The 25,338-nt window shown below is 38.6% G+C and overlaps 2 protein-coding genes across 2 annotated transcripts in view; one reads left to right on the forward strand and one right to left on the reverse strand.

Moving 5' to 3' along the window:
• Window positions 1-25,338, reverse strand: part of LOC110949584 (protein phosphatase 1 regulatory subunit 1B-like) — a 187,693-nt gene that overhangs the window by 66,839 nt on the left and 95,516 nt on the right. The window lies entirely within an intron of this gene.
• The window catches only part of LOC110949580 (SH3 and cysteine-rich domain-containing protein 2-like), a 32,831-nt gene continuing 24,734 nt past the window's right edge, over window positions 17,242-25,338 (forward strand). The window contains exon 1 of the mRNA XM_022191711.2: window positions 17,242-17,723. Within this exon, the coding sequence (XP_022047403.1) occupies window positions 17,640-17,723 (84 nt within the window). The 5' untranslated portion in view covers window positions 17,242-17,639. The remainder of the gene's footprint in view (window positions 17,724-25,338) is intronic.

The raw sequence follows: 25,338 nt of genomic DNA on the forward strand, positions 1-25,338 counted from the left end.
AGCAGCAATATCTATTTAAACAGACACTGTAAGCACTAGTTGGTCTCTCTGACTTAGGCAACAAGCTGCTGACACGCTGTTGTGTAATTATTGATGCTGTTGCAGCCGCTGAGGGTGGCGCTAGTTTGAGAGACTTTAAATACAGTTTTATTTACAGATTAACCTGTGGGCTCATCAGATGAGTAATGACAGAAGAGAAAGAATAAACACAGTTGCGAAACAATTCTCATTTAATTTTTTCCTCCATAATCTTTGATTTTTGTTGGAAAATATGATCATTTTGCTTTTTATAGGACGTCGGAAGCTAAAAAGGGTGAAAATCACTGAATGACTGAGAGCCCTTCATTGGATAATTACTGCAGTGATGAATATGTTTCAGCTGCAACAACTTGTTCAACCCTGATGATGCAGTGAGGAGCTTCTCATTTCTTAACCCTTTGATCAGCAGCATGGGTCAAAAGTGACCCAAATTCAATGGAAAATGGGTATCTCCTGACCCATACTGAGCATCAAAGGGTTTAAAAAAAAACATGTTGGAAGACATATCCTGTGGTCATGGAAAGGATGTTAATCTGTCTCAGAAGGGCCAAATTGTTGGCCTGCATCAAGCTAACAAAACATCTAAGGAGATTTCTGAAACGACTAAAATCAGGTTAAGAACCGTCCCATGCATCATTAAAACCTGGAAGGGATAGCGGTGAACCTTCATTTTAGAGGAGCAAATGTGATCGATCATGTGGTTTGATGAGTCCAGATTTACCCTGTTCCAGAGTGATGGGTAAGAAGTAAGCTGGATGAAGTGATGCACTCATCATGTGTAGTGTCCACAAGCCTGTGGGGGTTAGGGTTATGATCTGTGGTCGATCAGGTTCACCAACGTTATGTTCTCAAAGAATGAGGTCAGATGACTACTGGAATATACTGAATGACCAGGTCTTTCCATCAACGGAATTTTCTTCCTTTGATGGAAAAGCTTATCGCAGAAGTTTATCGAAACAATGCCACAGTGAATGAGGGCCATACTCAAAGCTAAAGGTGGTCCAACAAAATATTAGAGTGTGCAACCTTTTTTTTTGGCTGGGCAGTGTGAAAATTCAACAGTATTTAGATATGTGCTGAGGTTAATTGATTATTCTAAATTTGCCTATAGTTGTGAGTACGAGTGTAATTGTTGGTTTTAAGTTAATTGGTTATAAGTTACTGTACTATAAGTTACTATATAGTTAGTCTTGTTTTTTCACTGTGAAGCACTTTGGGCACCCTTTGGCCTGTTGCAAAGGGCTATAGAAATAAACTTTGATTGACTTTGATAGATTGATATATTTCTCGTTCATTTAAAAAAAAATCTACTGATAGCAGTAGAATAGCAAAACACTGCAAATCATCCCCATTGTATCTCATCTCATCTCTCATCTTGTTTTGTCTCATCTTTAATCTTCAATGAAGTGTTGTATTCTTTGTCACATGAACCAGTAAATAAAACTGTCAAATAAATACAGTGGAGTACAAAGTACAATATTTCCCTCTGAAATGTAAAGCAGTGTAAAATGGAAATACTTCAGTAAAGTACCTCAAAACTGTACTTAAGCAATATACATCAGCAAAGTTCGTTTCCTGCTTTCCAGTCGTTGTAAGTTGTGTATTGTGCTGTAGATATCTATTACATTTGAGATGTGTGAGACACAGAAGATGCAGACAGTGAGGTGAGTTCAGCAAATTGTCATTTCCCCTCCAGCACATCAGGAAGGCTGCAGTTCATGACTGTTGATAGCATGGAAATAACCTCCCAGCTTATCATGCATATAGGCAAGCATGTGGGGGGGCAGTCATTTTCCAGTTAGTTAAGCTTTATAGCTGCACACAGTCAGCTTGTGGTGGCAAAGGAGGAGGAGAGGGGGAGAGAAGGGGTGAGAAGAAGAGGAAGTCAGAATAAAAGGCAAAGATAGGAGGGAGTTTTGATTTATTTTCAGGCCGACAGTGCTGCTGCATTCCTTAAGTAAGGGTGTTATTATAGCACGAGAACCAGAGACAAACTCCAGCTTACAGTCTGTGGAGAGCAGCTTACAACATTTTTATCAGCCAAGAGGGTTGCTGTCGGAGCAAAACTCAGCTTTAAATTAGAAGAAAATGTTTTTCTCCACAGTGAGAGAATTACAATGGTGTCACCATGCCAGTAATTTGTATCTCGGATATGTAGATCAGCATCACTGAATAATAATTGCTTTGCTGAGAACAAACAACCACAGCTGAATGGACTGAGACTGAAATTCAATTCAACCCACTTTTACATTTACAAGTTCACGCAACTGAAGCATGAAAATTATGGATTAATTTGTTGGTGTTAATTTCATTCCAGCAGCTTGCAATTCCATTTTCATTCCAGTGTCAAAATATGGAATCGTTCTTGTGTTTGAGTAGGAAAGTGAAAAGAAAGTAGGATCACGTTTTTTCCTTTGTGAGCTCACGTGTTTTGTGGGAGCAGTTTGTGTGGCTTTGCAGGTCTTTTTAAAATGCTGCGCTGAGGAAAGTTTTTCTTACGGTATCAAGCTTTGGAGTTATGCTGAGGCAAACTGAAGTAAGTGGCTGTAAAACTGTGCTGCTGGTGAAACATCAGCAAATCTGAAGGCAGACTAGGTCCACATGAGTTAATGGCTGTGGAGCCGCAACACAAAACTGTATTAAGAAATGATCATAGTCGAGAACTACAGTGCCAAAAATATTGTACACTACCAGAAAATATTTTTTCTAACCTTAATTTGATATGAGGTCATGTATTTTTGGCTTTTTAATGTTTAATGAAGGATTTACATGTGGAAAAACAATTATAATTATAATAATATAGATAATTGGACAGTCAGAGAGAGAGAGACAGACAGATTTTTTTTTTTGGAAAAAACTACAGATCAAAATGTCATACTGTGTGAGACAGAAATGCATATGTCTTTGCAATTTTATGATGTTTTTGTGTATTTCAAATTTGAATTATGAATATGTAAAACTATGTGAAGTTAAAAAAAGGAAAATGTTTAGATTTCTTTGTATTTATAGTGTAAGCATATTACCCTAGTTTTCATCTTTGAGATTTTGGAGTTAGAAACCTGCAATATCTGAAAAAAACAACTAAAACTAGTTGATGAAAAGTGAAAAGCATGGTCCAGATATGTAATATGAGTTTTAATATACTTGTAAAGTTGTTTTGTTGTCATATAAAATGTTAAATAATATGCTTTAATGTGGTGAGTTTTCAGCACCATGGAGAGCTCCATACCACACAACTCACTACATCTGTATGTGGGATTTTTTTCATCAGCTGTATTCATTGTAAACTATATATAATAACAACACATAAAATGTTGAATTTGAAGGTTAAGGTCCAATCAAAATGCCTAATTCAACTTCACTTTGTCTGCTGCATCTTGTAAACAGTAGATAAGTATTACATGGGACTGGAGGTTTATACTGTTTCACAGTCCATGACATACAGTTTGAAATGTATAATTTTGTGTTTCAACTGTTTATTCTCCACTACTTTCTAAGCAGAAAAATATATTTTTAACCTCTTCAGGAGTAATTCAGAGAACAGAGCTTACATTACAGTTATTTCATATCCAGCTAACTATAGCATGTCATGTGAAGTCATGAGATTTCTCAAACTGTGGAAATCAGTTGTTATTCTCCTCTGGATGCATCTAAACTAATACATAAGAAAATGAGTTGGGCAGTTTGAACTGAAGGCTGCTATCCGTGCTACAGTGGGTCACTTGGCTGGTGTCCACCACTTGTTTCTCCTGTCAGTGGCTGTATTTTTGCTCACTGATGTGTCTGTAAGGCTATCTGCAGCACTCATTAGAAAGAAATAGGACTCTATTGTCCCTATAATCCCTGTGGGGCCGTGGTGTGAGTCAGCAAATGGCACTGCCAGCCCCTTTTGGCATGTTGAACACAAACCCCAATGTCACTCTGGCCAGCTGCCCGTGCTCTCTGCCCATCCATCTCTTTCGCCATCTTCCCGCCTCTTGCTCTCATAGAGTCACTCCTGCTGATAATCCATCTTTTCCAGTGTCTCTCTAAGAAAATGTCACTGTAGTTCTCCTGTAGACACTTACAGAGATGGACTGGGAGTTTGCTGCTCCAGTGTAGTTTACAGACTTTACTGCCTGATATCTTTATACTGGGGCACTCTGAGGGGATTTTAGTTGAAATGCAACATTTCTGTAATCTTTAAGAATCTCATTTTATTCAGCTAAATACCTTTGCCCATAGTTAAAATCTACTCAGGTTGTAAATACATTATCATCCAAAATGAGAGCGAGAGTGGGTGTAATTGCTGATGTGGTCAATGTTCACTTAGATGTGACCTTTTTTTAGTCGGAATAGGTAACATTTTGCTATTGTTGGTGCACACAAGCACAGTTTCCTCTTATAAATGCATTAATTCCACAAGTCTGAAGTGTAGGTCTTGATCCTAAACCCTTAAAGCAGTAAGGACCAAGCACAACATTCTTGCATAAGAAGTGAATTTCAAATTGGTCCTCACAAGAAGAGAAAAGGTGTATTAAATGGCTTTTTACATAGCTTTGACAGGCTATTTGTAGGTACAAATACATCATGAGACAGTAACAGTCTGTAACAGACATCCGTTGGCACATATGATCTGCCTCTGAGGCTAAATATAGCAGTTGCATTTGCTTAGAAATTTATTTTGATGCACCAATACTCTAAGCAATCACAAGTTGCTCATTCAATACATATATGAAGACAATCATCAGGAATGTTTTCCAAATGCCTCAAATAAAATAGACCGACAACTTTTATAGTAAAATGAAGAGCAAAGTGAAAGAAACTCGGTTCGTGTTCCATAATCTGATATGTTTAAGCCTGCAGAATCTCCTCAGAATATATTTATCTTTTGGTCGCCATTCAACTGCATTCCATTTTGATTCTCCATAACATAACATCTTGATCAACCATCTGACGGATTTTGCTGGCGTCACTAATGTGGCCCTGGATTGGTTAATTTCCTCTCTGTGAATTCTCAGTAATTCGTGGAGATTCCTTCTCCTCTTCTATTTCTCTGTCTTTTGGAGTACCACAGGGGTCTATTTCGGGTCCCCTGTGGTTTCCTGCATATATTGTACATACAGCCTCTAGGGTGTATCATGTGCAGACATGGCTTTGACTTCCTTTGCCACAAAAACGACACTCAACTGTATGTCCCATTAAAGCCTAGTATCATCAGTATCCCTTATATAATGCCCTGCATTGCTATAATTAAAAATTAGATGTCTGAGAATTTCCTGCAGCCGAATGAGTCCCTTTATCAATAATTGTTCGTAAAGAGGCAACCTCTGCGTAAATAATAACTCTGGGTTGTGTTTTGATGATCAGGTGACCATAGTGGTGCAGTCTTGCTTTTCCCAAAAGAGACCACCAATAAAGATCAGATTGTTACTCTTCATTGCAGACTTAGATGAGGCCATCTGTGCTTTTGTCGTCTTAAACCTGACTATTGCAATGCAGACATCGTATAGTAGGGACCTACTGATAGTTCCGAAGTTCAGACTTTTCGCTAAAAGTGGTCTCTGCTGTCCGGGTAGCTCAGCTGGTGAACTCCCCTTCTGTAGATCTTAAGCAGGCAAATTCAGCACCCTACTTTTAAATATTACATTATTGTTACACTGCCAATGAACGCGGCAGAGTTATGTGACGATCGCTGTGTGTCTGTCCGTCTGTTATTCCGTCTGTACGAAACATTATTCAAAAACGGACAAATGGATTTGGATGAAATTTTCAGGGAAGGTCAGAAAGACACAAGGACCACCTGATTAGATTTTGGCAGTGATGCGGCTTATAGTCTGGATCCACAGATTTGCTAAAGATTTCTGTATCATTGCAAGATAGCAACACATCATCACTGTAACTATGACAACAAGTGAACACTACGTCCACTGTCTGCTGACGATCACATGATTGCGATCCTACTACAAAGCTCCAAGCTTATCAGGACTTATCCGTCTGACATTAGACAAGGAACAATTGATTAAATTGTGGGGGTGTTTCTGAGTCCCATCAATTCCCGCTACATATTTAGGTCTCGCAATTTGGTATCCGTACGCAACGTACACATGTGTACACCTGTGCTCAGTGCGAAGTCATTTTGTTTGAGGGTACATCTACATTAAATGACCACATTCTATGTTGCTGTGATTTCTGATTATCAATAACTAATAAACAAATGCTGCATTTCTGACAATGCCATATGGGTTATTGAACCGCCTTGGCAGAGAACTGTGCTCTCTCAGTGCTTTTCTTGGTATTATTGTCATCTTTATAAATCCACATCCTGGTGAACTTACAAAGTCCTTATCAAGATCTGGACCATTTTCACCCTCTTGACTGATCTTTGACCTCCTGCACAAGGCTGACGTCGTTTATCACACACACATTAAGCTGTGATGACATTCATACAACTGTAGTTTTTCTTTAAGTGAAAATACCTTCAGTGTCCAAGAGAAATTAATGAACAACAAATGACAATGAAAAGGTGATTATCATTAGAATAAATGATAAACTTCAAGCTTGTCCTGTTTTTCTTTGTCTTTCGTGCAAAATCTTTATTTGCAATGCTAAAAACTATGTTCTCCCGCTCGCTGTAGTGAAACGACACAAAATGAAAGCATTCAAGTGCAGTATAAGCAATGCAAAGCAGCACTTTCTAAGACTGATATTGCATGCTAACAGTGGCAGTTAACTAAAGTTTGTTTGGTTTACTGACTCTAGGGAGGAAATGTCAGGGTATCTATCAGTGTCTCCCTATTTTGGACTTGACCCATATTAAATGGATTGCCAATAAATCTAGTAAAAACACTCAGGGTTCTCCTGAATTTTCCCCTCCAACGAGGACAGCATTTGTCATATTCTGTCCTGCTGTGTTTTCCACATCAGCACCAACATTAAGTCAAATTATGAATAAAATATACATTTATTTATACCATATATCCTAAATGTTTCACCAAGCAAGGGATCATCTCTTAATCCTTTTCACTGTCCTTGGAAACAAGCCTTATCTGTTATAAAAATGCACGTTACAATGGTTGCCAAGTGTGCCAAGAGGCTTCCTGGTTCTGTTGTGATTAAAATTGACCTAGTATTTGTTGTGCTTCATTTCTGTCACAGAGTTGCAGTTGTGGTTAAAATCTCACTTTGTTTGTATTTTAAAATGTCTCTCATCCATAGAGCCCAGGGTTGTTCATTTTAGCCTGACAGTTGTGGAGCTGTAACTCAATTTGGGGATGCTTTTTTTCAGCTGGAAGTTTCAAAAACTAGTGCAGGACTTTAGGGGTTAATCTCAGTGTATTTCTCTTTTATCTGCTCCTCACTGAGCATGTTATGATCCATGTTATTTAGCGTCAGAGACAGTATGTAATCTGTTTACTCACTGCAATTAGGTCAGAATCATTTTCATATGATCGAATTAGAGTCAGACAATTTAATTTCTCGTAATAATAAGTTCTAATAATTTTATTTTGATATAATCGGGTTGACGTCTGGCCTGTGTTTGCTCCACCTGTCACTGTGTTTCTGCCTTGTGACACGAACAGACACGAGACTGAACCTTTGATTTCTGACACAATGTTCAAATGTTCACAGCATCTTGTGAGTTTTTCTGCAGAAACATGCCGCATTCCTTGAAGTCTTTTGCCAGTTCTGGTGTATAAATATTAGATAACTCACTGATTGTAGTGGAGGCTGACATCTTTCTCTTTCTATGGAGACTGTTATGCCAAAAAAGACTCTTTCATTTTGAGCGTTTCAGCTTAAAAACAAACAATAAATTGAACATTTTCTTATTACATTCTCTGAATTTGAATCAATGTACTTTTGATTCCTCGATACATTTCTCAGGTTGCTCCATCCTTCTCTTTTAACCATTGATTTTCTCTCCCGCTATATTTTTCTGACACTGTAAAAGCCTCTCTTGCATTTTTATTTTTATAAAACTTCACACTTTTGTATAGTTCATAATTCACAGCTAACCTTTTGAAAGGGTGCTAACATCTGCTGTACAACAGGGACTCTGTTTTCACATTGTCATTAGATACTGACACTGCAGAAACACACGTTGAATGTGGAAAAGATTTTTTTTTTAAACACATAGAGGCACTAAACACATGCACAGCAGCTCCATACAGAATAAAGTGGGCCATGTATTCCACATGGATCGAGCTTACGGTGAAAAACTCTTCAAAGTGATAAATAAAAAACAAGTCTGTTTCACACATGAGCAAACGTTTGCTTGTTACATCGTGAAAGAGATTTGTCTCCTATCAGGAATTAGTAGGTTAACGTTTGACCCAGATACAGCTGGGATCTGTGGATGTTCGTTACATCAAAGAGTTTAAATTAAGCTTTCTCATTTAAATAGAAAAAGAACTTCAAAATAACACCCTTTTTCACTTAGCAGGCTTAGACTGAAGCTTAAAGGAAGACTGAGTGACTTTAGGCTTTTTTGTTCTCATGAGACAACAGATGCATGTAGTCTGTCTTCTTTTTTAGTAGCCCAGGATATTCAGATTCTTATAGAGCTTTTAAAGCATGTTGCAGCTGGCAGATTACAGAGCTACAACGACCGACACGTAACATTGTCTTTCTATGGATGCAGCTTGATAAAGGCACCAGCTCGAGAGTGCCTGGCCTGTTTACATTACATTAAACCAGCTAAAAACTACAGGATCTCACATAGATTTGTCTACATTCCAGATACAAACTTCAAACTGTGGCTCTGACTGTTCCCAGGCTCAGCTGGGAGGCAGAGATTTACTCTGTGTGCTGCACACAACAAGATAACATGTAGCGACCGTCCTCAGTGACCTGCCTGATTCTGCTCAGACCAGCGTGCATTCTCCAAAATCTTGAAAATAAGGACTGGAACAAACACAATGTGTGTATAATGTGTTGCAAACTTTGCTACTCTTGGCATAAGAGCACTGACAGAGTGTGGCCAACAGTGAAAGGAATCTATTTCATCCACCACTCCTGCGGCTTTCAAAACGTCAGTCGGAGAGTCAGAGAGTGAGATTTAAAAAGAAGAATCATGTCTCACTATATTCTTCTTTCTAGACAAACCTGGCCTTTACATGACCCACAATGCAACTCCTCTGCAGACAGTTTAGTCACGGATTTGATAGCGACAATCTGAAAAAGGAAGTGCCAAAAGCTGCAGTTCCTCGAATGGCTGCTTCAGGCTGACTCCAAAAGCAAGTCAGTCCCCATAGACCTCCATGTTAAAATGGCAGAAATAGGGACGTTTGCAGCCTGGTTAGAAAAAAAAATTGGTCTGGAGCTCAATTTTCTATAAATAACAAACTGAAATAGCACCAAAGCTTAAAATTAGGCATATCAAAGGGTGTGGCTTCTTTGAGTGACAGGTGGGTGCTGATACAAGACAGTCAATGGACCAGAGATGTTTTCATGGAATGCCCCATCTCTACTCACACTCCACCTTTTTGCTGATTTCTGAATTAGCTGGGAGTCTGGATGAGTAAGGCACCGGAAAGATACTGACAGCCAGAGCCACTGCAAAGAACTTCAAAACTGACTTTTTAAGCAACCTATAGATGGCATGATGCAGGGTTCATTCAACTTTATATGAAGATTTGGATGTGTTAATGCTAATATAAGATAATTTGCATTTCTAGAGTCAAGTTCACCCGTGGAGCAAGGATACAGACATCTTAGTAATCCCAGATCTTTTTCAAATTCTCAGACTTCAGCCCTGACCGCTGTTGACTCAAGTCACACCTCTTAACCCTCGTGTCATCCAGTGGGTCATAATTGTCCCACTGTAAAGTTTTGAAAATGTGGAGAAAAAAAAAATTCACAATGAAACTTCTGATGTCCACATCTTTGAATTCTTTTGGTGGGGAAAAAAGAAATGTTAAAATAGTTTCTTAAGAACATTCACAAAAAAAATCAACCAAAAGCCAGTGAAATTTGCTGGATTTTGGTCAAATTTTTTTTGTGAATGTTCTTAAGAAAACATTAGAAGTTTTACTGATATATATGTAATCACTTTAGATATTTTTAGGATTTTTTTGGAAGATTTCTACTCATTTTTTTTGAAAATATTTACAAGAATTTTCTTGCCAAATTAGTTTTTTTAAATAATATTTTTAAAGGAAACATTTAAGGAATTATTGAATTATTTTTTTTTCAAATTTTTTTAGACAAGGAAATAATATTTTTTGGTGCCCGTAAATGAGGACAACAGGAGGGTTAAAACAATCAGGATTTTGTAATGCTGCCTCTCTGGCCAAAAAAGGCATTATGCAGTAGTATTCCCCTGTTAGAAAACATGTAAGCAGACATTAATAAATCACCACATCCAGCTCCCTGCTCATGCTACAAAAGCATGCTAGACACAGCGAGAAAAAAAAACTATTTTCATTAGTCAGTCCTTTTCCCTCCAGCCTTTGTGGAGTGTTGAGGGAGGAAACAATGTACTTAAGTCTGAATAATTACCATTACAATCTTCTGTTTAGTTAATATGGCATGAGCTATATGGAGAGTTGACTTAATTGTTTTGTATTACATTTATGTTAGATTCCTGTGTTAAGGCCCAAGGATGGAAAAATGCAAAAACTGTATTTGCATAAGTTAAGTGAGGGTAACGATGACTGACACTTATTTCATTAATTCCATCCTTTGCTTAATGGAAGTGCACTGACCTGTAATATTTCCTTGTCATGTACAGGAAAATAACATCTATCCATGCAGCCTTAATGGCCACAAAAAACTGGAGTGGTTGTTTACCGTTAATTGTTCTATTTGAATCATGTTTAATGTAGTTTGACTATTATTGATTTAACCCTCTACTTTCCGAGGCCTGATGCCATGAAGCAACCCCACATCATGATGCTGCTGCCACCACCATGCTTCACTTTGACAGTGCAATCACCTATCTGACATTTTCTATTATTATTTAGTTGGTATTACTTTGTAGAAATCTGTTTTCACTTTGACAGGAAAGAGTCTTTATCCTGTAAATTCTTGTTGACAGAGTCAATACATTAAATTTTTTAATGGATTTCATGTTGAAAAGCAATTAAAGGGCAAAATTTCCAATGGTGGTGAATACTTTCCATAGGTATTTTACCTTTACACTGATGCTTCCTAAAGAAGGTGCAGATCTATGAAATCCCTTCCTCTATTTCCACTCATCCATCTCCCGTCGCTGCAGCTCAAGGTCACCAGCTCATCTATGAATTTGCTCGAACACTGTAAAATTAATCTACACCACAAAATAGTAGTTTGTTATACTGAACTAATTCAGCTAGATTTGTTTGAGGTGCAAACTGATACAGATTTTTTTTAAAAGACTGTCATTAGCTAACAGGAGTTTCAAGGTGGAAATACTTAGTCATGTTGTTAACATGTTTTCCAGCACATAAAAACACCATATGGACATGTTAACAAAGTTTTAAAAAAACTTCAGTTTTTAGGAAAGGGCCTTAAAATGTACCACTATATCATTATGCTACATCACTTTTTTTTTTTTTTAAACTTTTTGGAGGTTTCTCCTTCAGAGACCAATAACATGTTTCAATCTACAAGGTCAGCGGCTGACTAATGCATTCATTACAGCTTAATATTACCCAGATGAATTCTGCGGTATAATTTTGTTTAATAAAATCTGTTGCCCCATGCAGGGAAGATCCTCAGGCCTGAGTTCGATGTGTACATACTTCATTTACTTTCCTGCACATTCTTTTGAAGTTAGGGATAAGATGATAGAGAGATAGCATTTGCTTTAGCAAGGTCATTTCACAGTATAATATAATATGCTAATTGTTGCATGTATCGAAACTTGTGCTGCAGCATGAGAGCAGCCCCGTCAACTCACAGTTGTGTTTTAAAAGAGACTTTATGTGGTTTATGAGTAATAATATTGGGATATATTTGTACACACGCTGATTTTATGTGCAGTTTCAGAATGGATTTGTACTGAACTGTGGCCAAACGGCACCACAGGGGATCCAGCCGGGCTCCACAAGCCAAGCAGAGTCTAAGCGAAGCATCTTAAAGCATAAACAAAACTCTCTGGCCACCCTGTGCTGGGAAACAGCTGACGTCAGCTGTCTCACCAGGCTGCCCACTGTGAGACGCCACTTTTCTTACTGGAAACAGATGAGAAGCATAGTTGGAATAGATGGCGAGTGATAATGAGCAAACAAGAGGGTCCGTGTAGAGTGACAGATTTTGAAACTGGAGGGGAAACGAAGAGAGGATAGATAGAGGGGAAGCAAAGGGAGAATAGGCTTATGCTAATTTGAAAGGATGGGGAGATTAAAAAAAGGCATATCAGGTCGTGTGCCTTCCAGTGACGGGACCCTAATCCTCCTCTCTTGCTTTTGCAGCTCCACTTTGCACACATACAGTGCTAACACACACATAGTCTTGCACAGATGCACATTCCAGTACAGAAGATGATGTGCCATGGAGGGTGCAATGTATATTTTAGTTGGCAAGAGTGGGAATGCAGCTTGACACCTGGAGCTGCAGGGAAAGAGAAAAAGAGGAGATAGAAGGGGTAATATTTTAACTGGAGCCAGTACATGCTGTCCTGCTTGTACTGGCTGATGTTATTCGCTAAGTCAAGATGAAGCTACTTTTGAGTTGCCGCCTTACAAACAAAATTAGACGTGAGGTGGAACGTGCATTGTGTCAGTGTTTTAGTGCGTGTCTGAGTGTGTGTTTTATGCATTTGTGAAGGAGACAGAGTACGTGGATGGAGAGTAGTGTATCGTAACTAGAGCGAAAGCGTTCCCTGGAGCAGTTAATAAAACATGATGCTGCAAAATGGATACTAGCAAGAGCTCTGGCATGACATGAGAGCAAAAGATAGAGCTTTTTTTTTTAAATTTATTTTATTTGCCTTCTAAGCCATTTTTCAGTGGCCAGTAGTTATGAAACTTGCACACACGACCATGTGGGTTGCAGTAAAAAGCAAGTAAACTCTAAAATGTCACTTGGGGTGGCATTAAGTTATGAAATTTGGATCCAGCAAGAAATAAAAAATCAGCATGGGTTTGACATCTTAACTAATAACTGCCATCATTGTGGTGCTTTCGAGCATGAGAAAATAGGCTGTTTACAGTGTGTTTTGTATATATATATATATATATATATATATATATATATATATATATATGTATGTATGCAGTACTACAGCATATGCAGTACGGTCATACTCTCACTCTGTTAAGTTTTAAAGCTGATATTAGCTCTGGGCCACACGCACAGCCTGAGAAGCCCTTGAGAGTCCTTATCAGCTTTTTCATGCATTTATGATAAAATAATATGGTCTTCAATTTGCATAATTACCTGCTTCATCACAACACAATATTGTTTCAGTGATAGAAGAAGGCAGAGGCTGTCAAGCTGCTCAAGGCCAGCTATGATTGTTTCAGACAACTGCCAGTAAAAAACTGGGACATGGTGTACAGACCTACTCTTCCTCTGAGAGAATGTCTCAGTTAACAGGCAAAGAAAGATCTATTCATATTTTTACTTGCCATCATCGTTTTTTTTTTAAGACTTTAAAAAGATAGATTGATGCATAGATTGAGCTGTGTTTTCCACATGCTCAAAGATTAACTTTTTTGGTTCGGAGCATGATCTAAATATTAATGAAATCCAGCGCCAAAGGCAGAATTTTAAAGGGTGTTCACTTATCTAGCATCTGCCTTGTTAATTATCATGCCACAATTGTCCTGTAAACTTCACATGTCTGCTGCCTGCGCGGGAAGCAGAAATCATTAGTAGTCAGCGCCACTGCTTTGTTCTGAGCCGCTTCTAAAATTAGCTCATTGTGAAGGGATACGCTACACACTGTACACACGCTGTTAATGCCACAAACAACCAAGTTTGCTCGATAGGAGAGGTTCTATTAATAAAGTAAACACAGCTCGGTGAGCATGGAACCAGGCAGCTTCATGTGTGAGGCTGATCATTAGTGAGACGCTCTCAGAGGAGAGGAGCTGTCCTCGGTGCTGAATCAGCCGCCCAGGCTTGGCTACTGGGGCTCCCTGTGGACCATCTCATCACCTATGCTTGTAATGTTTTAATGCATGCATTTCTGGCCTGCATTAATTTCAACACAATTAAGTGAACTGAAGCAAGTCATAGGCACTGTTAATTATTTGTTTTCTGCATTTGATTTGCTTCATATTAGATTTTGACTGCATTTTCCTCTGTCTGGGTTTACACCAGTAAGCAGGTATCTATATGCAGCAGTTTGAAAGAATTAACCAGGTATAAGGCTGAAACATGCTGCAGGGAAAGCTGTTCTTGCTTGCCAAGAATTAATTAACCCAAACAAAAGCATAGCGGTTGCTTTTTGTCTGCATATAGTTCATCGTCATGTTGCATAATCATTTCAAGCTTGATTCTGATTGTGGACAAGCTGCTATTAAATTACTTTTCTGTATCATCATTTTCCAAGTAGCAGATAGATGGCTAATGTTGTAATAAGTTAGTATATGCAATCAACAAATGGGTTTAACAATGATAGGTAGGAGACAACTTAAAGGAAGAAATAAATGAGATAAGCACAATGAATACATATATTTTCAGTGATGGACCAAGTTCAATTTCTGTACATCCAAAATCTTGTTAAATAGCAGTATGAAAGAAGGCTATTAACAGCAAATTGTGCTTAAACATCAACAATAAAAGTCTTTGTTATGCAGACAAATGGCCATGCCATTGTTACACTGTTACACAGATTGAATTATTGTTCCTGACGCATTAATGTGGAAGCATTTTGCCGTTGTAGTGGCAGAGCTGCAGCTGATTTCGATTCCTATGGAAACAGTTGGTTTGTTTAATCTGTAATAATGTGCCAAGGCTCAACATTCATTATGTGGTTTGTATATGAAATCTTTCATTAATGTAAAAAACAGGCAATAACTAAACATGGCCCAAGAGAAAATATATTCAAAACCATCTCTTCAAATTGCCAAACGAGGAAACACAAGTCATTGTTCCATTGAAGTGACAGAGATTGTAAGAGTGCAACATGCCCCTCTCAATATTTAACATAAATAAATAGATTTTTAAAATAACTTTAATGTTTTGCTTTGTTGTTCTGCAGCATATCAAGCATAGGAAGTTTTGAACATGAACAGAAATTTTGCTGAAACATATGAACTATCAAAGTCCAGGAGTTTATAATTAGTATTTTTTAAAATGACATGAAAAGATGCTGTGTGGACATTTAAAGAGCATACTGTCCCAATCAAAAGTCACAAAAGACAACAATAGAGCAAATCTGTCCAATCCAGTATGTGTGTTGACTCAGCAGGGATAATATTAAATGAGAAAAGCGGATCTACAGGAGAGTAAATATTTGAAATATACACAAAATACCTAAGAGCCTCACTACATTATAATTCTTTATTTTCAAATTGGAACAAAGACATTTCCTCTTTATAAGATGCAAAAAAAAGACAAATGGTGCATAATTTTTTTTTTTACCAAAATGCAGAGAATGTACGTGTTTGATGTAGAAAACTTTCAGACGGCTAAAATGAACTGAAATCTCCACCCATTTTAGCATCCAACGTTATGCTATTTTACTTTAAATTCATTTCTGATCTCTAGAATAGTAAGAAAACATACAATATGCTATTAGATTAGGTTCAACTTAACTGTCATTGCAAGTGTTAAGACAACCAAATGCAGTTCACAATCTTAGCAGAATTGTCATGGTCTTGGTTTTCTGTTTTGCTTTTTTCTGTTTACTTCCTGTTTTATTTTAAATCCGCCTTCCCTTCTGTGTTGCCTTTGCCTCTGTTTCCTTCCTGTTTTGATTGCCCTGATGATTTTCACCTGTGTCTCATGAGTCACTTGTGTCTTGTCTTATCAGTCAGTTGTCAGTGTATAAATAGCCTTGTCTTTCCATCTGTTTTTGTCAGTTCACCCTGTTGGTTTCCTTCCCGTTTGCTGCAGTCATGCCCTCTGGTGTGATTCTTGTCCTTGGTCCTCTGTTTAGTGCTTTTTGTCCTTTTTGAGTTGTGTGAATTTTCTTGGATTTAGTTTATTTTTGATAAGCATCTTTATTTTTGGCTTTACTTTTCTCTGGATCACAAGCCACCTTATGTTCATTCACCTGTACCACCATAGTACATTTGTTTATTAAAATGTGTCTATTGTTGTTCACAGAGCTGCCTGCCATGCTGGTGGTACAAACATATAGGACAAATCCTAATATGTAAAAAAAAAAAAAAAAAGTAAAAGTGCAACATTTCTATTACATGTGTAATAATGCACATTCATGTACAACAATTTTTAACTTCCATCTCATTTCTCAGGTGGGCTGCACAGTGGAAGTGGTTCGCATTTTCGTCTTGCAGCAAGAAGATCCCTGGTTCGCGTCCCGGCTTTCCAGGGATCTTTCTGTATGGACTTTGCATGTTTTTGCGTGGGTTTTCTCCGGGCACTCGGCTTACTCCCACAGTCCAAAAATATGCTGAGGTTAATTGATTACTCTAAATTGCCCGTAGGTGTGAATGTGAGTGTGATTGTTTGTCTGTACATGTAGCCCTGCCACAGACTGGCGACCTGTCCAGGGTGTCCCCTGCCTTCGCCCGAGTCAGCTGGGATAGGCTCCAGCACCGCCCCCCGGCCCCCCCCCACCACCACCACCACCACCACCACCACCACCCCCCCCGTGACCCGAGTGAGGATAAAGCGGTGTATAGAGTATGGATGGATGGATTTCCCAGGTGCAATGTTTCACTATCATGTCTGATATCACTCTTTGCCTTAGTGTCATTGCCAGAATTAATGCTTATTTTTCTATTCTAACCTTATTCTTACTGACTTATTTTAGTTCAGTAATGTATTGTACGTATGCCTTACAGCTTTCCCACAAGGTACTGGGTTGTTTTATGTTGTCATTTATGTTACTTGTGTTTTTCTGAGCAATATCTGGGATAAGAATCCGCTTTGGGATGAAAACAATCTTATCTTATCTACACAGTATGATCACGTGTTGTATTATTGAAGCTTTCTCTCATCAAAGTTGAGTTTTATAGCCCTTCACCACACCTTTTCTGCTCGTCATCATCTGTCAGCCAATCAGGGGAGCTGTCTCTATTCGTGCTGGCGTATTTCTGGCGGTGTGGACCAATCAGAACGAGCGGAGCACTTTGTCACGGAGAAATCAAAGTTGTTGTAAGAGCGCGCGTGTGTGCGCGAGGAGGGTAGAGAATCTGGCCGGTGAGCGCGAGAGGAGAGGAGCGAGGCGGCAGATAGAAGAAGTGAACAAACCAACCAGCTGCAGATTCAGCCGAAATTTCTCCTCCAAGAAACACATCTTCTGCTCTTTTCTGCGCTAATTTAGAGTGTCGAAGCTGCGAATTTTCGACGGAATATCTGGTTTCACTTGAAAGCGCATTCCCGGCTGGATGCTGCTGCTGGGAGATGAGTTGACGGTCTGAACTGGTCCTACCTCTTTGTGCCAGTAGCGATGTTTATTAAACCTCAGTGCGCATAGTTGCTCTCCGTCCCTTCTGTCGCCGTGGACTTTCCGTTTGGCTCAGTTTGCTGCTGAAGGAGCGTTTTTTTAATCCAACATGACGGAAATCAGCGAGAAAGAGAACGAACCGCAAAACCTGCACCGACCACAGGCCACCGTGCCCAGCCAGCAGGAATCAAAGGTAACAGCACACCTGTGTAAATTACCTGTTTGGGGGGTGTTTTCAAATTAAAGCAGGACGAGCTGTTCATTTTATCGATTTTAATGTCTATTTCCTGCTTTTGTTTCACCGTTTCGTCTGACAGAGTGTTTATATTCTTTTATTTCTAAATGGACGCTGTGACTAAGTGTGCGTTCAGTGTTTTCGCTCAGACGGTAATTAAGTGGTGGCTGCGGGTCTTGCATAACAACCTTAAGCCTCTTTAATTCTTGTAACTAGCCTAACCTCAAAGTTAAAGGTCAGAGATTACATGGAGGTGTGCGAGCTGTCTGAGGCATGTGCGGTAGATGCACAAAAATATCAAAGAAAAGACTGATCTCTTTAAGAGTAGTATTGAAAAAATAGCCAATTTCTCTCATTTACACCCTGAATTAATCACTTTACTTGAGCCCAATATGATTTGGAAAAGGATGATCTCAAACTGTGTTGTTCTTGTGCTTCACCTCAATTTAAAGGAAGCTATATCTAATCTTTTTGCATAAACTGTAAACACTTGAGTAATGGAGTATAAGCTGGACACAGAATGGGAAACATGAGGCATAAATTAGCTGCTGCCTGGTCTCCTATTAAGGCCCCATACCTTCTTCCATTCATTATATTAAAAATATGCACTTTCTCTGTCCTTTTTTAAACTAATATTGCCAGTTATTTGATTAAATACATTGATTATGCAACATATAGCCATTTCAGATCACTAAACAAACATATTTTGCTAACACATGGACACAGATTGGGAAGAAAGTATTTTTGTTTTCTGCCACTTTGAAAAGTCTATAATAGGAATTTAACCCTTTAATGTACACTTTTTCCCAATTTGCTGTCCCTTCAACTGCTTTAGTATTGTTCACGTTACCTATTGCTTGTTCCATCTTCTACAATTAAACCTATGTCATGGCTGACATGCAGTATATGTTGATAATGGAGGAACACTCGCTACTATGAGGTTAAAAAATTAACCTGCTATCGACATTAAATTCTTAATCAAAAACTATTGCAAATTCTGTCAGAAATCACTGATATTATAGTCTGTGTTTTTAGCCTTCTTTAGCCAAGTTTGGATGTTATATTTATTAGTTGGATCATTTTGTAGTATATCCAGCCTCAGACAGATGCTCTTCAGGCTTCCAACTTGTATCAACCATTGATACATATGCCAAATTACAACAGTAGACACAAAACCAAAAATATAAAGATGATAAAGCTTTGACGCATGATGGGTCATCAAGATCAGAAAGTAAAGCAGAGCTCACATTAGGGATTTAATCATGTTAGTAGATGATGGTCCATACTCTCAAACATGTAAGAGTATTTTTGAAGCTCCTACCCTGGAGCTTTTGGGCCTCAGGGTAGTTGCCTGCTTTGTTGGTAATCCAGAGATGCATAACCCCTGTTCAGTTTTGAAGATTTTTGCTTTTAAAATCCAAAAAAATGGACTCGATTTTTCTTGACAAAAAGTGGAGCTGAACTTCAAACTGAGTCACTTACTGACTTGACCTAAATCTCCTGCATCACATGTATTTTTTAACACTCACAAAAAAGCTCCTACAGTAGCCTTAATTGCAGCAAATATCACAGCAGCAAATCACACCGCGGTTGCCTTTTTGTTGGTCATCACCACAGGAACTTGGAACAAACCAGGCAGGACGGGCTTCTTGTTGTTGCTATTTGACTAAAGACAGGACAATGGATGGTGCGCAGTGAGGTGCTGCGTGAATTTATGAGCTAATCAGCTAGCAGATGTTTGCTGTGTCTAGCTAGGGCCTGGGTCATATTTCACACAAATGGTCGTCCAGACAAAACAGAACTGGGAGGAAACAATCCTCCAAGCTGTGTCAGCCGTGTAGCTCTGCTGTTTGCCAAGACTCTGCTGGGCACCCGTAACCGCTTCATATCCTGCAGAAGAAGAAGAAGAAGAAGAATGAAGAGGAAAGCAAGGGGGAAAGATTAAATCTACGTTACTACTGGGGTTTCTTTAAGAGTAGTGTGCTTGAGGGTATCTCTAGAGCTTCACTTCATTCTTTCTGTCACTCTTGGTCTCCTCACTGTGCTCTACTCGTTTCATAACTGTCTACCTTCTGCTTTCCCTCTGTCTCTTTCCAACTTCCCCTCACCGCCTCTCTCTGCAATCTCTCGTCTCTTCAATAGCTCTCCTTCATGTCTCACTCGTCTCCCTCTCCATCTCTCCACCGTCCCTCGGCTCTCAGAGTATTTATTACAGAGCTAAGTGGGCCCACCAGTCTCCTAGAGTTCTTCTAATACAGGTAGTGACAGAGGATGAATAGTTATTCCACCTCCTCCACCTACGGGCAAGGTGATTGCTCCAAAATATTAATATTCCTCACTAATCACTTGGAGCACACGTCTTTTAAGTGTCTTGCATTTAGCGGTGTACTCTTGTTGCGTTCTTGTTGAGAAATGCACAACAAGATGAGTAACACTCACAGGTTGATATACTTTATATGAAGCTATAGATAGCAGTTGTTTAGTGTAGCCTAAAGATTGGAAACAGGGAAACAGCAAAGCTGTCTCTTTCCAAAAGCACCAAAATCACCAAAGTTAATCTTACCAGCACCTCTTACTTAATATTCTTTTGTTTCATCTTTACTGTTTGAAGGAACCCTAATTGCTAATAAGTGCACATATGTTACTGCAGCATCCATAGTTTTACCCCTTGCTGGGAAAGCTTTGTTGCATGTCTTACTGTGTCTATTTTGTCCTTAAGAACAATAGTTTATTATTTCTGCGAGATGGCTATTTCTTGACCAAGAGCAGTTATGAAGCAACCAGTGCGACTACAAAAAATTTCTGGTGATGGCCTAATATATGACAAATTGATTGACATTTTTGCACCTAATTGTTTGTGTGAATAAATCAAGTATAGCCCCGTTCATTTGTGAACTTTAGAGGCGATGGCAGGTACATTTTGTTACTTTGTGACAGAGCCAGGCTTTGTTTTGTGCTGTTTCTGTGGCTTTCATGCTCAGTTAAGCTACCAAGCTTATTGCTGTTGATTAGTATTCACCTTAATACTATGAAATTGGTATTAATCTGAATTAATTAATCTGTTATTAAACTAATAATACTGAATTTCCCTTTGGGGATGAATAAAGTGATTCTATTCTAATCATGTCTAGAGCTGACCAATATATCGGTAGGCTGGTATTGTCAGCCAATATTACAGAAATCACTGTATCTGCACATATGTTGTCTGAATTGTGACATGTGAACTTTTTTTATGAAAAAGATGCTTGGAGTAATTTACAAATTATGTATCTACTTTCAAGTAGAGCAGCTCCAACCCCTTGTGTGCAGCACATGTAGCAGAGTACATATCACAGCTGAGCAGACAGTGGTGAGGAGTCAGCCGGTATCTTTATGGTAAACTGTCAACAAGCTTGCATGATACGTTGCTGGAAAGTTGATACACAATGACCCCATCATTTTCCCTTCTGAATATAATTCTAAGATATATGTTTGCGTATATATTAAAGGACTAGACGATATATCTGTATCAGAGTTTTTTGCAGCTTCAGAAATCTAGTATCGGTCAACTCTAATCATGTCATCTACTGTTCAGCAGAAACATGAAAAGGCCCGTTTCACCAAGTGTCAAACACTTCTTTTAAACTCCACTTTGTTTAGTGGAGGATGAAATGAGAGCTTTACTCAGAATCAGCCGCTACATAAAGTTTAATATTCACAAAAGACAGTGGGTGTAAATGCTGATAATGCAAGGTAGTGCTGTGCCCCTGTCCGCAGGGCCTTCACACGGCTCACCGCATTTTCAGCCAATACAAAGACATTTTTATGGAGGTGAAATGATGGCAGCGGCTTCTGTTCGACTTTGCCCTTCACATTCATTTCTCAGAGCTCTCCTGCTGTTCCCTCACTAACTTCATTATCAGTTATTTTTTGTTCTCTTTTCTTGCTTCCCACCTAGAATATGTAATATGTATTCCTGTTTACTCTGGACCATTTAAATGAACTTTTTCACCTGTACTTCACATCTTTCTCTTTGTCCTTCTCCACTACCGTACAGCTCTTGCTTGTCATCCTTCTGCATTGCTCTGAGTGACTGGCTGGTGGTGCTTGCCTGAGTGCTTGAAAGGATAAAGGTAATTTAAGAATAGGATGGCCAGCCAGAGGTCCTGCCAGGAATAAAAGAAAGAGCATGAGGAGGAAAGCAAAAGAGAGAACTTAGGAAACAACAAAAGAGAGGAGAATGCCAAGTGGAAAGAGAAGTGACAGTGAACACAATATTGTACAAGACCAGAGGTCATTTGGCTAAATCAAGCTACAGTCTGGACTCACTGTTAAGATTTGTCTGTGAACATTTTTTTCTTTCAGTGCTAATTCTTTAATTTACTTCATATGATTCCAGTTTGCAATATTTGCAGCTCATAAAACAAGTAATTATAGACAAATGTGTAATTTCCTATTGAGAGGAGGCTGATTTTTCATCATGTAACTTTTTAATGGTGAAACTAGACTTCTTTAATGAGAAAATACAACTGCAGAGCTTTTCTGATGTGCGCCAACGTTTCTCTGTAGCCGTCATAGTGTTTGTTTCCATATCCCTGTTAGGAGGCGGATACATCACTCACTCACATAACTTCTGACGGACCGTGATATGTTTGCGTTTCGCCTGCCAGAATGATTGACTTGTCCTGTTACCTTTTGAAACAAATTGTAGTCTGCACAGAAAACTGATGAATCTCTGTGTTATTCATGAAAGATTTCAGACTGATAAAACAAGCTTTTTGTTCTGTACAGTGTCATCGTTGTGCGTATGTATCCAGTGTTGACCCAGCATTGTTTTGATTAATGATGAAGTCACTGAATTACTGTCCTTGATTGAGTTCAAAAATGCTGCTGATCCAGCAGAGTCCCATGTGCAGTGTCAGGGTTAGAGTCAGTTGGGAATAAGAATGGACTTTGTTTAGTACCGACCTTAGCTGCTGCTTCAGTGACAGTGAAGTTATTTTCTCTATAAAATGTAAAGCTGTTGATGCATTGGAGTGAAGGAAATAAAGTACTTCTCATTCTTAGCTTTGAATAGCAGGTTTACCTTGAAAAAAATCCTAAAAAAGGTGTACATGTGAATGAATACTTAATGCATTAAGTTGCTTAGCAACTATGATGTCACTTAACTTCTCGAGTGCTCCTCGTAAGTCACTGGCATTGAAATAATTAAAAAATGGACTTGAGTGACGTGGAAGACTAGTATATCAGCCACTGAAGGTTAAGCTTGCAATGTGAATGATCTTGTTTCTCTCCACTTTTTTATTTGAATTGACTCACAAAGACAAAGATTTAGTGTGGGACTACCCCGTCTCCCACATAAATGTGTAATAGCTATACAAGTCCAGAGTGCAAACTGTATTATTTTCACAAAAAAAGGCTGTAAAATAGAGAGGTTTCCGTTTTTTTAGAGGCTATTCATACGAATTCATGCCGAATTCATTGCAACTCAGAAAACAAGCAAAGCCTTGTGGTTGGTGTTTGAACAGGTGTAATTTAATCCAAACCAGCTCTTAACCAAGTAGGTTTATAGTGTAAACCAAACCAAACAGCAACTTGACAAGTAAAAAAAAAAGAGGTAAATAAACAACAAAAGCCAAAAAAAGAACGGTCCCATATGTAACTTGAACTGTAAGACAATGAAATGTAGTTTAGCATCTAACCTGAAATGCAAAAGAAGCAGTATTTACAGTATGCTCCATTATGACCAGAGTGGTATGAACACACTAAACATATGAATATATTAGCTATAAATATCAGTATAAAGCTAAATAAACATACTTGTGTTGGTAGAGGTAAATGGCTGTAGAAACAACATGGACAGTGTGAACCGCTGAAGCAGTATGACAAATAAGGAGTTCATACACAGCAACAACTGTATAGACTGTATGAGATATATGCAGTGTATATACAGATAATTAACAGTATACAGTGTGAACAGTGGGTATGATGTGATAAGTCATATGCAGTATATTCGCAGTATAAAGATTTGTTGCTTTTTCTATGCGAGCAACGAAAGAAACTCATTTGATGTGAATCTTAAAGGCCAATAGAATAGAACAGGTTACAAGAAGGATCTCACAATTTTATAGACTTTAATGTGAAATTAATTCATTTTGCTGTGTTGACCAAAGTAGAGGCTGCATTGTGTGAGACTGATCATGTATTAAAACTTGGAGTGAAGCCAGCCATCTGACTTAGAGTGCTGACTCATTTAACTTTGCATTAATACTGGACAGCTATAAATCATTTTCCTTAATGTATGCAAAGCTGTTATAGGTTGGCTTAAATGTAAAACAGGAACCTGTTATCGATCATAATTTTCTGTGAGTGTGCTGAATGTATAATATTGTTTTAGATGTCATCAAAGGGAACCAACTTGCTGTAGGTGTAGTTCTTCTACTACTGGATGAACATCAAAGAGCCATTGTGACTGTCACCTAATGCTAACTGCTAAAGCTCCTTGTGCAGTTAAGCCCTTTAAACGGCTGGATTTGGAAATTCAAGCTTCTTTCGTTGCACACTTTGGCAGGCAGCTTGTGGTGCTGGTGGAGTCTGCTTGCATGGATCACTGAGAACCAGCTCTCCAAACAACAGCTGGGCATTTCGGAGCCACACACAGAGCTGAGACTGTCACAAGGAGAGGAGGAGACGAGAGTTTACCTTGATTCATGCCTTATCTCTCACCTATGATAGTGGCGTTCAGTAATGCTAATGTTCTCTTTACCATCTGGAAAATTAAAGAACCAATTTTTTAGAGAGTAAGAGAGGCAGCCAAAAGCCTTATTTTATCTCAGTTTGCCCCTCATCTACAATGTGCATGAAGCTTTGATTTGAACACAGTAAAAGTTAAATGAGTGTGTTAAAGTTAGATGAACCTCTTAGCAACCTTTTCAATATAATTTCCTCCTTGTGTGTGCGTGTCTGTGTGTGTCTCGTTTTGTCTTCATAACCTCACTGCTACAGCCTAATGGGGTGATATGTGTGACCTCAGTGTACAACATTGTTGTTATTGAAGTTTTTTTTTTTTTTTTTTTCATCATAGTCATCCTCGGGGCATGTGTGTAGCAAGGTGAAGATCGGGCAACAGAGAAACGCAATAAAATCTGAAGGCATGTGGTGGACACATTGTGGAGGGCAGCTCTAGAAAGCTGCTAATGAATGCATGGGCCTGAGGTGAGAATGGACTGAACACGATGAATAGGCTTGAGTTATCAAAGAAAAAGATTTTATACACACGTGGACAAAATTGTTGGTACCCCTCAGTTAAAGAAGGAAAAACCCACAATTCTCACTTGAAATCACTTGAAACTCACAAAAGTAACAATAAATAAAAATTTATTGAAAATTAAATAATCCAAAACAGCCATTACTTTTGAATTGTTGATTAACATAATTATTTAAAAAAACAAACTAATGAAACAGGCCTGGACAAAAATGATGGTATCTCTATAAAAGATTGAAAACTATTTGACCAGAGTGACATGATTAACTCAGGTGTGTCATTTAATTGACATCACAGGTGTTTCCAAACTCATAATCAGTCAGTCTGCCT

The sequence above is a fragment of the Acanthochromis polyacanthus genome, chromosome 19 (genome assembly GCF_021347895.1).
Source record: "Acanthochromis polyacanthus isolate Apoly-LR-REF ecotype Palm Island chromosome 19, KAUST_Apoly_ChrSc, whole genome shotgun sequence".
Classification (NCBI taxonomy): Eukaryota; Metazoa; Chordata; class Actinopteri; family Pomacentridae; genus Acanthochromis; species Acanthochromis polyacanthus.